This window comes from Dromaius novaehollandiae, chromosome W, assembly GCF_036370855.1.
Source record: "Dromaius novaehollandiae isolate bDroNov1 chromosome W, bDroNov1.hap1, whole genome shotgun sequence".
NCBI classification, from domain to species: Eukaryota; Metazoa; Chordata; class Aves; order Casuariiformes; family Dromaiidae; genus Dromaius; species Dromaius novaehollandiae.
This window is the reverse complement of record NC_088130.1, coordinates 66,761,145-66,774,627: the sequence shown is the minus strand read 5'-3', so window position 1 is coordinate 66,774,627 and position 13,483 is coordinate 66,761,145. Positions and strand designations below refer to the sequence as shown.

Sequence of the window (13,483 nt, the reverse complement as noted above, 5' to 3'; positions counted from 1 at the left end):
AGCATTTTTCAAGTTTTAAAGTGCTATTTTTGACTTTAAAGCCCTCACACTCCAGCAGTGAGCACTCCATTTCCCAGCTAACACTGAGGTCATGCCACTCTGTGCTCGACAGATATGTCTCCACGGTAGGCTAGGCTTTGACTAGAGTAGTTAGTTTTGGCCTTCAACTGAGTTTCAGCTATATTCAGGCTATTGGTGTCAAGATTCACAAAGAAGGAAGTGATTTATAAAATGCATTTTATTATACATCGGCAGGGTGGATTGGAGCATGCACAGGTCCCTGTGCCTGGATATCTAAAGGACTGCAGCTCCAGATCAAGCTCCAAGTGAGTTTTAGGTCTGTCCAAGGGTTACAACTTCCATTACCGGAATTTCTTCCTGAGGGTTAGACAGCTGAAACACACCCCAGTTGGACCTTTGGCAGATTTTAGGTGGTTTGTTTTACTCTTTCTGCTGTTCACTCCTGTCAAAATCCCTGATGGCTGGTAATTTCCTTTCCTACAGGGACCTGAGATGGTGCTGAGCATGGGCTGCAGCAACTCTGAGCCAGGGAAAAGATGCTGCCCAGACTTCAGAGGAACTTCCTACAGCATCCGGAAGGATGCAAATATATCTTTAAACATACATTCTCTAATAGCCTTTGGCTAGAAATTTTTTTTTCCCCTGTCAGCTCTTTGCAAACTTCTGGCACCTCTAACTTGTCAAACTCTTCCTAAGGCTAGTTAACAATTGCAGTCTTAACGAACCTCTGAGACCTGGCTTCAGCTGAACTTCCTGATGAAAGCAAAAAGGAAGCAAGCATTTCCAGCCTGAGCCCTTGCAAGCTATAAACTGCTTCATAGAGTGCCACTTTATTTTAAGAGCTCATGTTTAACTTATATCTTGCTGCAAGTTGGAAAGGAAAATGAGTAGAAAGCAAAAAGTAGGTATTCTCAGCTGGAATAGGGGCCTTGCAGGGTGTTGAGGAAGGGCTGGAGTACTGGGGCTTGTGCACTTGACCTGTGATAGCAGATCAAATTGCAGATCTAATTGCAGACCTAATTCCCCAGGCCTTGCCCCGAGGCCCAAATGTTTTGCAGCCCAAACTTCCTTTGGAAAGGGTCATCAGAAGAAGTATTCAAAAAGGAAAGGAACCAGAGAGGAAGCATGTTGCACCAGCAACTAGGAAATACCCCATCTGGGGTGGATGGCACCATGGTGCTCATCTCTGTTAGAACTGAAGTCCAATGAGAAGGCAAATCCCTTCCCTCCACGTTTCCTCATCAGTGCAGCTTTGCTAATTGGTTATGAAGAGTGCTTAACAGATAGATCATTTGGGAGTCATCAATACCCTGACCTGGGAGGTTGCCTGGCCTTCCCCACTTATTGCTGTGTGAGGGTCTGCTGCTGATTTTATTAACAGGAACACTTGTGTCTGTGTGAGAAGAGCTGGGAACACTGTCTTGAAAAGGAGAAGATTAGGGAGGAGTAAGAAAAGAGACTTTTGGAACAAGAAGGTAAGCATTTCTCTTAGAACCATACAATATATGTAGTGTTTCTGCCTTGGACTCCAGTTATTACAGCATAGATGGTCATGTCCATCCCCATGTCCATGGGGAGGTTTCTGTGCTGCAGTTTCTTCTATGTTGCTTACAGTCTGCTCCTGTTTGCCACTGACATTCAGTTTTGAGGGCAAATTTTCAGGGGCTTGCTTCTGTGTATGCTACTGTTAGGACAGGTGTTTGTACAGGAATATTTATTTTATTCACTGCTGAGTTTAGCTGCTTGGGGTGGCAGCTGTAGAAGATGGGTTTTGTTTTATTCTCTTGAACAGTCTTACTCTTTTTAATTGGCAAACTTACATTAGAGCTCTGGGGCTGTTGGAATTGGCTGAAGCTTATTAATCACATTAAAAATTGAAAACTCTTTCTTTCTTGTAGTGAGTATTTCCTACAGAATTTGATAGGCAGCAGACTGCTGGGGCTACCACTGATAACTGTAGTTAGTACTTCTCTCATCTACTGCTTGCTTCTAGGACACCCTTCATATTTGCTCTGCTTTCAAGAATTAGAGGTACTGACTCTAGTCATTCAAATCTTTTGATTTGCTAGAGACTTAATAGCTCTGTTTATACCCTATTGTTTATGGATGGCTTTAACTCTGGAAATTGCCTTGCTAATTGATTTCAGGATGGATTTATTTGTGACTGAGGAATTATTTTTGTAGTGTCTTTTACACGACATAATTTCCAGTAGCTGTATTGTGCTTGGACTTTCTTAAAAGCTAAATAACATGCATGCTGTAATTAATCCCAGTTGAGGTTTTTCTTCAGTATTATTCATTCTAATATTTTATCTGACTTTATTAGGGTATTTTTGTTTTTGTTTTTTTTTACATTGTTACTAATCAAATGTTTCTCTGATGCTGGATGCATGTAGGAGCTAAACTAAATTGTGCAAGGCAGATGAACAGGTCTGGCTATTTTGGGTGAGCCCAATATTTCATTGGCAGTTCTAGAGGGAAGGTGTTCAGACAGCTGTGCATCACTTCATGTGTTATTCTACTTTTCTTTGTTTCTCTGCAGCAGAAGTCACACTGGGGTGTCTTTATCCTGCTCTTGCAGTCTGCAGTGACCATAGGAGACTGCTTTTTACCAGTGTTGATTTGCTTGCATCACAGCTCAAAGGGCAGCTTGGGCTTCCTCGCTGTTTTCCTATAGCCCTGTGCTTTCTTCCCTGCCTGCTAACACATTTTCTGATGATGCCTTTGACCTCTGTTGCTTTTTCTGGAGTCACCCTGCAGAAACAGGCAGCTGCATGTGCAGCCTACAAATGCTCTTTAACACTGGCCAAGATTCCTGCTCCATTTCCAGCTGCCCTCTGTGATAGCTTAAAGGCTTAATTGCCTTTGTCCAGTGCCTTGATAATAGATTGTTTTTTGCAAACAATCTATTTTGCCTAAATTAGTGATTCCTCTCTCTTGCTCCTTGTTTTAAAGAAATACACCTCTGCCTTCAGCCCCCTGCTGCTTGTCAGAGCTCAGCATCTCCGTGAGGTTGCTGGGATTTGTATGGGAGTCTTTGCAGGTGATTCTTGCTGTGGGGCGCAGTGCTGATGCCTGGACAAGGTGCTCCTGTGGGCCCTTTCTCCAGATTTCTGCTGCTTCAGTTCAAATAGGGCCGCACAAACACCTGATTTGCCATATGGCCCAGGTGAAGCACCTGGAGGGGTGGGATTGAGCTGCTCCAAGGGCAGCAAGCTTCCTCACGTGGCTGTTTTTAACCACATCAAGAGGAGAGAAGGACAGCATCTAACCTGAGCACTGTGTGGTTGCATAGTTTTTACCTTAAATCCTCACATGCTTTGGGTGTCTTGGGAGCTTGTGGTGGGCTGGGTCAGACACTGAGGACAGGTGAGAGGATCCCAATCCACACTTGCTAGTTCATTATTTATGGCTTAATGTAAAGGAAATGCCCTTGCAGGAAGGGGAGAGAAAGAACTGCAGTAATTGCTACCATCTGCAAACATTTGTCTCAGTCTTTATGTGAAGTCTCCCTGTTTCCCACTGGATGTGTGCAGTGATTCAGACTTGCTCCTGTGCGTTCAGCAGGAGACAGATCTTCTGTTTGCAAGACAGGGAAAACAATGCAAGGAAAAAAATGTTTGCAATCATTACTACCTAGTCACTTTTCCAGTCTGATTAAAGCACATATATTCATGTCTTTGTTGTCTTGGAACTTGATGATGAGTCAAGAATCAACACTAAAAATAGTATAAACTCTGAAAGAATATTACCTGTGTTTACTGTAGTTGTTAAAGTGGGATAAATGGGGTTAGACATCAATGGGAAACAAGAAAGGAAGAGATCTATCTGTTTATTCCATTTTCAGATGTACATGTTCTTAATTCAAAGTGCAGCACCTCATGCAGTTCCTACGTTATTTATTATTATTACATACAAAGTCCCCCCCAGCGTATTTATTTTGTTAAATTACCCATCTAAAATTAAATACAGCCTCTTGTCAGTGTTTATGTTCTTCTGCCTGTTCTTATAATTATTGTTGATAAGAGTTGGCTTTCAAGTTAACAGCGTGTGGATTGATAAGACAGTCATTACTGTGTTACCTGAGTGCTTTTTAGAAAGCTTAGCTCAAGGGCAAATCGTGTTTCCTCCGAAGCATGCTATGCAGAATCCCCAGCTTGCAGAGCGCTGCTGAAGGTGGTATTTGTAACTGCAAAGTATTGCTGCTTTGCTAGCATCTGCAAAACCGCTGAAACTGCTGACTTGTGGGCACTGGAAATTAGTGAGCATGGCTGTTTTTGGGACTGCACAGTGGGGTGCCTCCAGTTTGGGTTTTCAAATTGCTGGAGGGTTTTGGCTCCTTTCCTTTCTGCTCCCCTCTTCTGCTCTCCGATGCTCTTCTCATCATCCTCAGGTAGTAGAGCCGGTTGGCCTCTGGGTAGGTGACTTTGCAGAGTGGGACTTTGTAGATGGCTGGGTTGTCTGAAGTGAGCAGCAAAAAGAGAAGTGCAGAGAAGCAAAAAGGCCAGGTGCAGAGTGGTAATCCCAGCTGGGAGGGGAAAGGACAGACAGGTGCATATTGACATCTCTCTTTGCATGTTCCCTTTGCTCACTTCTGCCTGTTCCTGAATTCTTGCAGCTGAGATGCTGGGAGAGTCTGTGCTTCCGCGGGGACAGTTCTGACACAGGACATGCCTTCCTCAAATCCCCCATACCAGATCCCTGTTCAGATCCAGAAGAGGATACCCTGATGCAGGTAGCTACATGGAGGTAGCTACCTGTGAGCTAAGGTCCTGCTGCAGTCAAAGGAGAGCTAATCAATGCAGTCTGGGAAGTTACTCTGCTAACCAAATGTTGATTCAGCTGCTCAAGCGTTGGTATCCAGTGATATCCGAAACGTGTTGGGCAATGTAAGGCATCCTACATTGGAGATCTGGGTCCAACTGTAGGCCAGGATGCCACTTGACACCAATATTTATGCAATTGAATCAAGCTCCAGAGCTCTGCTGGCTCTGCTGAAAGCCAAGACACTCAGCTCACAGGTAGACATTTAAGTGCTTTAGGAAAAAAACACAGAACAAAAACCCCAAAGGTATGCTGTTTCTGAAGCATCCCAAAAGCAGGTGTGCTTAACAAAGTCACCCTCTGCAAGGACCTACACTGTACTGAGAGGATGCCAGGTGAATACATTTAATGCGTGAAGCTGCTTGTTTTAAATATGTTTTTTCTTTTAAGTTGACAAATCAATTTCCTTAAAATATGGTTTTGTTTTGGTCTCTCAGAGAGACCTTAAAAAGAAACAAAGCTTGACAGTACTAGCTTCAGCTTTCTCTGAGACCAGTGCGCTTGGACAGCTCAAAAGATAGAAAAAAATGTATTTTCCTCCTCATTAAACTAGTTCTCATATTCAGACCAAACTTGAATAATAATGGGAGTGGGGGAGAAAAAGACCTCAGAAGAAACAAGGAAAACTTTAGACTACTGGAACTTGCTCAAAAACATTGCAAGCAATTGAATATTATATCTCAAACTGAGTTGTTGCTGGAATTTACGTATATGTGCATCCTCCTACTGTGGATAAGATGCTTTGAAGGTCTTTAAAACCTTATTATCAGTTGCAGAGCCTGTAAGTGCACAATTCAACTGACACAGACTCTCTACAAAACCTGCAACTGGCTGCAGAATTCGCACTTCAGTACTGTCAAAACTGTCAAGGAAATGCCACAAAATTCTCCATGTCCTGATATCATAACAAAGCCAGAATACATCTATTAAAAAAAACCAAACCAAACTTACCACAGATAGCATATTAGTAAGAGCTGCTCCAGAGTAGGCACAAAATAATGCTGAGAAAAGAAGACAAAAGACAGCTCAAGATGGAGAAAATCTTGCTCATCCATCCAAAGAAACTATCAGAAATAGTAATTCTTTGCAAATGCTCTGTAAAGTATCTTCCCAGCTACCTGTTGTGAGATTACCATTGGCATCTTCACTAATTGTTTAATTTTAAAGCGCTACATCTGCCTGTCTGAACTAAGCTTGGCCCAGATTTGCTTTGTTTAGGTGGGTGGTGAATGCAAAGCACTGTTTTGTCAAGAATAGATGACAATGGTATTTCTTTTATCCATTGACACAGCTTGACTTGTGTGCGGTGGGGGATCATGGTCACTCTCCACCAGTCTGTCCTGTGGCTTCAGACCACGAGTAGTCAGTTGTAGGACTCCTAGCCACAGGATTTCTTAGGTGGAAAAGCAGGAGCTGAGGCCAGGGACCAAGGACAGAATCATGGAAGAGAAAGCTGCCGAGGGATACTAAGTACACAGGAACTACAGTCAGTTCAGGAAAACTACTAAATTGCTCAGTGACTCGTCATGAGGTTATTACGTATGCTTACACTGTTCTTAAGCTCTTCCCATAGGGTCCGTCTTTGGCTGCTGACAAGGTATTTGGCTTAGATGGATCTTAAACTGACCACGTGCAACAGCTCTGATGTTCTTCTTACACAATTCCTTTAAGGAATATATATATATATATATATATTCCTTATATATAACTATATGTATAGTTATGAAATGGCTGCTTCTGTGAATCTGGGTTGCTAATCTGTTAAAGGCCTACTTGTGGCATAGCCTTCTTCTCACAGAAACTGTATTTCTGCCCTTTCTAGATATTTCTATGTTAAGAAGAAGGTCTTTAAGGCACTCTTGCATTTTCTGCTTGGATATCCAAAACTCAACTCTGATGCCATCATAGAAATAACTCTTTCACAGTACCTAGCTTTGTAGCAGAGCTGTTGCCCTCGCTCTAAACCTACACAGTTCATAGACTGCCTGTCTACTTAGATCTTTTTGGCTTCCCTTTTCATACAAGACACATACCACAGGCAAGGGCCAGCAGATGAGCCTGCCAGGTCAGGGCGTAGAACATGCCTCCAATTGCAATGCAAGCAAGTGCACAGTTATAATTGTGTAAGCCAAGGTAGATGCTGTCAAATGGTGTTGCAATGGTCAGAGCTGCAAGACAAAAAGCAGGGCTGTGAGATTAGGTACGAAATGTATTCGCAGGAGTTGTCGTTTGCTGGGAGTCTGTTGTGTCTTCCCTGTGACACCTATGCAAATTTAACTGGGCTCACACTCGCATAACTGCCCCATGCAGGGAAAGGATGAAGTCAAGTGGGGCTCGTTATTTTGGAGCTGTGATGATGTTCCTGGAGCTGGAGTTTGGCCCAGTCTCAAGGACTCTTTCAGGCAAAACTTTCTGGTTATGCCTTGAATGTGTTGTAGTTAGCCCCCCAGATGTGGTCACTCCATCACTGCTGTGGAAATTCTCCAGGAGGGCAGGAGCTGAGGGTCTGCTCCAAACCTGACCTTGTAAGTGCTTCTGCACGATTTCTCACAGGCTTCACGAGTGCTGGTAAAAAGGATAGCACAATACACAGTGAACAGGCCACTGTAAGGTGTTCCCAGCTTTTCTCAGCTGGGTGTAGGTGTTCATGTCACCTTTAAGATTAATATATTTCCCATTGTGATGTCCTTGTTTGTTTTCTGTTCCTCATCACCATGCCTGTCTCCAAATACTTTCTCTTGATCTTTCTTTTCAAGATTAAATGTCAGATCTGTACAAAACTTGCCAAATGCTCTTAGCCATACAAAATGTGTATAGTTTTGTTTTAAAACCTAGACATGAGACAGCTCACATCTTGTCCAAAGCATTTCAGACCACAAATCACAACTTATTAGTAGATGACTGTGCCTTTTTTTTTTTTTAAAAAAAAGTAAGTTTCTCAGACCATGCTTATTAAAATCACATTTTTTTAATTACAATTAATCAAATAGATAGCAGTAATCTTGCCTAACTTCAAGGGTCAGATTCATCTATCAACTTAAGGTTGTTTCTCTGATGTGGAAGCGACAGGCCTTTTTGGATGGTATTCATTTATTCATTTAATTTTTTTTTTTTTTTTAGATGCCTGCATCAGGATAGGACAAAATGCAACCTAGAAGAAGCTGATCTGACTGATCAGCTCTGAGGCAGACATTGCATGCTTGTGGTGGCAAGAGGTCACTGGAGTTATTTCTCCAGGTTTCTTTATCTCTGTGGGATTCATCACCTCTAATGGTAGGAGAGTAAGCAGGGTGGAAGAAACCACCTGCATGAGTTACAAAACCTAGTAACAAATTCAGAGCTAAAAAAAAAAATCTGCTTTGGTTCTTGCCTTCACCATGTTGGGTGACCTTCACTAAGACTTCCAATTTACAGCCAATTTCAAAGATGGGGTGGAGACTGAAATATGAAAGCTATGGAAGTGTGAAGTCTGGACAGAGCTATATCATGCCTTGGCTGAAGATACCCTAGATGCAAAAATGACTTTAGTAAATACTATTTCTTACCTGCCAGCATCCCTACTGTTGATCCAATTGCAGCATGTAAGCAAATCAGTGGGGAGGAGATAAGTAAAGCAATGAGGAAGATGCCTCCAGTCCAAGGGTTTTCACAACCGTATACTTGACCGACACCGACCGGAATGGATTGCAAGAGCTGCAGCATCCAGTAAAAAAGGACACGTTAGGGTATTACTGGACTCAAGAGGGCAGAGCCATTATTTTGTGAAAGCTATCATTTAGGAAGGAAGTAAACCTGGCTCTGTGGGACTGTCAGGTGAATGTGGGTACACGTTCTTCAAACGAGAGTTAGTCCACTGTTTTGTCTGAATTTCATCATCCAAGACAGATGGACTTTGCTTTCTTCTGGAATGTGGTTATATGATTCCTTTTTTGAGGAAGTGAAAGCAGGAAAGGGATCAGCTCAGGAGAATGTCTCTGTAAAAATGAAGGCCTACGAAAACTATTCATTGAGTGCCTCTTAGGGACTCTAATGGCCTGTCCTGGTACTGAATGTGTCAGTGTGTGTTATGGTATGAAGAAGAGACCAGAACTGCGGTACACTATTTTTCCAGTCTCAGCTCTGTCTGGGACTGAATAGGTTTGCTCTGGAAGGGACTTTAGTCCAATACTCCTAGATTTAGCACATATTACAGTAATTCCTCAAAGCTTCAAATAAATGCAGCTGATCAGGCTGACTTGAAAAGACTCAGGAGGAAAAAAAAAAAAAGCTTTGTTTGTTGCTGTTCAACAAGATAGCCTTATCAGATAGTAGGTGCAACTGAATACGTGAAGTATGTGATCATCTAACAATGACGTAGGAGATAACTTCTGGGCTAACAGATGGTCCTTTTGAGTTTGAAGCTGGAGAGTGGCCTAACTTGTGATTCTAGTGTTTGTTCAGCCAAGAAATAAAGGATAGGAAGAAAAAACTACTATATAGGAAATATATAAGCGGGAGATGCTGCCAACCCTTTTGGCTAAAGGTTAGAAAATAAGGAGGCCATGATGGTACAAATTAAATCAGCCAGCCCCACCATAGAATTTCTGCCTAGAAAAGTTATATTTTTTCTTCTTCACTGAAGTTCCCCTTAGGCCACTTTGGGGGTGTGAATTTACTTTGGGAGCGTGTAATTTACTTCTGTAACAAGGCCCCTTCCAGTGCCAGAACTGGACTGAGGCAGCTGGGTGTAAATGAGTCCCTCTGGGACCATGGTGTTTCTGTCCTCTTTTTGTCACTGACTGTATTGCCGATGTCCCTTCTGGACAGCTGCAGTGTTTATCCAGATGTGCTTTTGTACCATGCTTCTGTACCAGTCTCACTTGAGAATTATTTTGGGGCAGTCCAACTTTAGGTAGAGTGAGAGGTCCAAGATCTCTGTTCTGCCAGGCTCTATCAGCCTTTCTGGGGCATGGGACAAGTCTGTCCTGGGGCTATTATGGCAGTGTCATTTGTTAAGGACTTGACCTGATTTGTTTCTGTGACTTGTTACTGGTGGTGCATATCGTACGCCCACTCTGACCCATGCAAAGTTGATATCCAGAGCTGAATGCCTTCACGCTCACCTTTTTAATGAAATAACATAAATTTGGTGTTGTAGGGAAGCTTACCAGGGGCACATTGATTGCAGACCAGGTGATGTTGGGTGCTGATGTTACAGGCTGGATGAGGGTGGTAGGGAAGAAGGCGTTATAGTGTCCTGTGGCTGCCAAATACAAAGTTACCGCAATATTGAAAGGCAGAGTGAAAACAGGAAGGTCCCATTTACTGAATACTGATGCCAAAGCACTGGACAGGACTGGACTGAAAGGAAAAGGAAAAGTTGTTTGTAGTGGTTACAGGGGCAAAACATCCTACCGTATTGGTCATAAGCTCATGTTGTTACTGTACACTGCCCAGTACTTCTAAATTTATATGGAATTTTCTGCAAACTGAAATTCCTTCCCAAGAAACATGACCGAGTCTATTTAGCGTGTAAAGTACTTGGGGTGACCCTCAAATGATTTAGAGATCAAAGAAATGCTCAGAAGCATTTGAAATGCTGTATATGGCTTTGCCCAGGGGTCTTGGCTGTAGAAACTGGGATATACCCTTCACAAGACCTGCTTTCCTCAGGAGATTTCCAGACTGCCCTGCTTCTGGTTGAAGTGAGTGTCCTGCATGAATGGCCTTCCTGGGAGCATATTGACAAGGTACTATCTGATTCTTACGGGGCTCAGAAAGCACGTGGAATGGAGTGAAAAGCCAGGTCCTGTCCTTCATGGAAACGGGCCATGTTCTGTTGATTTCGACTGAGCTTCCCTAATGTGTGTGAGCTGAGCAGCTCTTATGGTCAACCTCCAAGTAAGAGTGGACATTGCACACCTAAAATTGAATTTAGACTTGAATACATTTTTCAAGAAGCTGGGTTTAAGTCCTAGAAGGTCGTAAGCTGGTTCTAATTAAAAACCCAAACTATTTGGCATTTCAAAAGCAACGTCTTGTGTCCTGTTGTGTTGATACTATCAGTGAGAAAATGCTTTGTTCTCCCTGTGTAATCTCAGATGAAGCCTATTCTTTTATCACAAGTTCAGTTTCCAGAGCAGTTTACAGATTTCCTTGCTTGTAGCTGTAGAAAAAAGTCAGCACTTCTGTGAAAGTGGTGTCCTATTTTCTCTGTTGAAATACATAATTTCTGCCAGTTATACATCTTGTCAGGAAAAAAAAGAAACAATTTCAGAAATGCTGGCTTTTAAACTCGAAATTCAAAGTATCAGTTGGAAAAAAAAATCATTGAAATGTCTAATTTTAAAATCTTTCAGCTCTGCCTCTGAGTTTTATGAACTTAAAAAAAAAAAGTTTGAATATAAAAGCCTCAAGGAATTTTGGCAGACAAGACAGACTAAACATTCTTGCAACATGTTCTGGGTTTTGAGAGGCTGTTACAAAATGACCTTCGTTCAGAGTGACTAAAGAAATAAAATATGAAGAAATCTTATTTTAGAAGCAGTGAAATGCAATAATGATTTTTATCTTATCGCTAACAATGATTAAAATGTAAACCTTGAATTAATTTCATTTAAGGCTGTTAAATGGGTTCTGTAGTGCTGTCAAGGTCTGTATTTAAAAATGGTAAACTTTATCTTAAAAGGACGTCGTCTGGCACTTGGTTAGTTGGGGTGTTTCATTCGGCTCATGACTGGCTGCATATCTAAGATGGGGAAGATTCGGTTCAGCTGGAGGGAAAGCACCAGGTCAGTTCAGCACGTAAGAACCGTTTGCGCTGGGCACAGTTTCAGCCACCCTGAACGTGGCCTACTGACGAGGAGCATCTGCAGAGTGAAGTAGGGCAGCTTTGTCCTTGTGCTGTGATCGGTGTCATGCGTTCACTCAGCCTGGTGTGGAAGCCCTTCAAGCTCTGTGCGTCGACCAGTGCCCTTTCCAACACCGCAGTGGGGCAGCAGAAGCTGTGCCAGAGCCCACAGAAGGGGATCTTTTCAGTGGTGCTGTTGTAGGGGACTGGGCAGAGAGGACCTGCAATGTGTGTAAGCTGCGTATGTCAGGATTCCTCATTCTCTGAGAAATCGTCTCTAGAGGGGAAGTGACTGGTGTTCAGAGCACAGAGAAGTGATGCTTACCAGGCTGTGGATATAACCCCCACAGGAGGTAGAAGCCACCAGTAGTAATCCCCTTTGTCAGAGTAGACGGCCATGAGCAGTCCCACCAGGAGCCCGTTATAGCCGTACAGCCCTGCTGCAATAGCTGACCTGCGATTGAAAGAAATATGTGCAAGGAAGTAAGCTTTGCTGAAGGTGACCTGTCCCAGGGACTCACTGAAATGCAATTTCGAAGTGTCCTGCTCCTTGTAAAGGGACCATAGGGAAACGATGAAAAAGCAGTGAGGTAGTTGCTGTATGCTCAACCCACACTGGGATGTGAAAGGCATAATTTGGAGCCTGTTGAATGGTGATGGGGTATCTGGAGTGACTCGGAGAACTTGTGGGATTGAAATGATGGCATATCCTAATGGTAACCAGACAGGTATAATGGTCTGCTCTCACAGCTACAATCAGCTATCATGACATGCCAGTTCCTCAGGGACCCTAGCACTGGGACCACAGTGCTGTCCTCACCTAACTACCTCCGTGCCATCCATAAGCTGGTCTGCTGGCATTTAGCTGTGAACCTAGCACTTGGGGACTTCTGTGCCTGAGACTGTGAAGGTGCCACTGTCTGCCTCTCCTAGCCCAAGGGAAGGGACGCTAAACAGAGGGGACTGCAAGACCTCCTTAGCTTGGATTAGCTGGAATGACCCATGGAGTCTTAAAACAGGACACAAGCAGGAAAAGAGAAATCAAAAGAAATCTCTCATGTCTGCACCTGCAAATCCCCCTTCTCTAGGAACGAAAACTCTTGAAAGAGTCAATGACTGAGAGAGAAGAGGAAGCAACAAGTCACAGTTGGCTTCCCAAGGGTGACATGGAGCAGTGTGTGTGCCTGTATGGGGCTGTGGGAGACTTCTGAGGAGCTGGAGGTGTTGTGAAGGATAGGGGAGATGCTGCGGGGCATGTGGGGATATTTAGAGGCCTGTAAGGGACACTGCAGGGTGTTGAAAGTATTGTGTGATGGGTAGGAGAGATGCTGTGGGGGCCTGAGGTATTGCGGTGGGATAGTAGAGGACATGTTGAGGTATGTATGACCCAGTGCTGGAGATGTTTTGAGTTCAATGGCTTCCCCTGTTTATCTGAGCTGGCTGTTCCCTAGCCTAGGCCCTGACAGTGTTTGGTCATTGGGTGCCTAGCTCATGACTAAAACCACCACCATTTCCCCCAAAGCAGAGTCTCCTACATAACTCGCCATGTGAGTGGGTGGACATGATGGGTGGGAACACAGCTAACTTGGGGTTTTGCCCAAATCTGTGTGAGGTCTCTTGGATGAGGATGCCTCAGGTTCAGCTGTGGAAGGACTCAGAAATGGAGCTGACCTGTACGTGTACGGAGACCCGTGGGGTGGGAAAGGAGCCACGTGGTGCTGTTGTGCGCGCAAGCCTGGCCTATCTGCCCGCTGACCTCTGGAGACCAAAGCTGCACAAATACGGGGCTACAACCCACTGATATGTTCC

The 13,483-nt window shown here is 43.6% G+C and overlaps 1 protein-coding gene across 1 annotated transcript in view; it reads right to left on the bottom strand.

The window, feature by feature from the left end:
- LOC135324488 (urea transporter 2-like) overlaps positions 1 to 13,483 on the bottom strand; it is a 320,822-nt gene that overhangs the window by 25,438 nt on the left and 281,901 nt on the right. Inside the window, exons 7-12 of the mRNA XM_064500982.1 lie at positions 12,000 to 12,128; positions 9,993 to 10,185; positions 8,391 to 8,538; positions 6,879 to 7,013; positions 5,797 to 5,846; positions 4,289 to 4,549 (exon numbers count right to left, since the gene is read on the bottom strand). Of these exons, the coding sequence (XP_064357052.1) occupies positions 4,289 to 4,549; positions 5,797 to 5,846; positions 6,879 to 7,013; positions 8,391 to 8,538; positions 9,993 to 10,185; positions 12,000 to 12,128 (916 nt within the window). The remainder of the gene's footprint in view (positions 1 to 4,288; positions 4,550 to 5,796; positions 5,847 to 6,878; positions 7,014 to 8,390; positions 8,539 to 9,992; positions 10,186 to 11,999; positions 12,129 to 13,483) is intronic.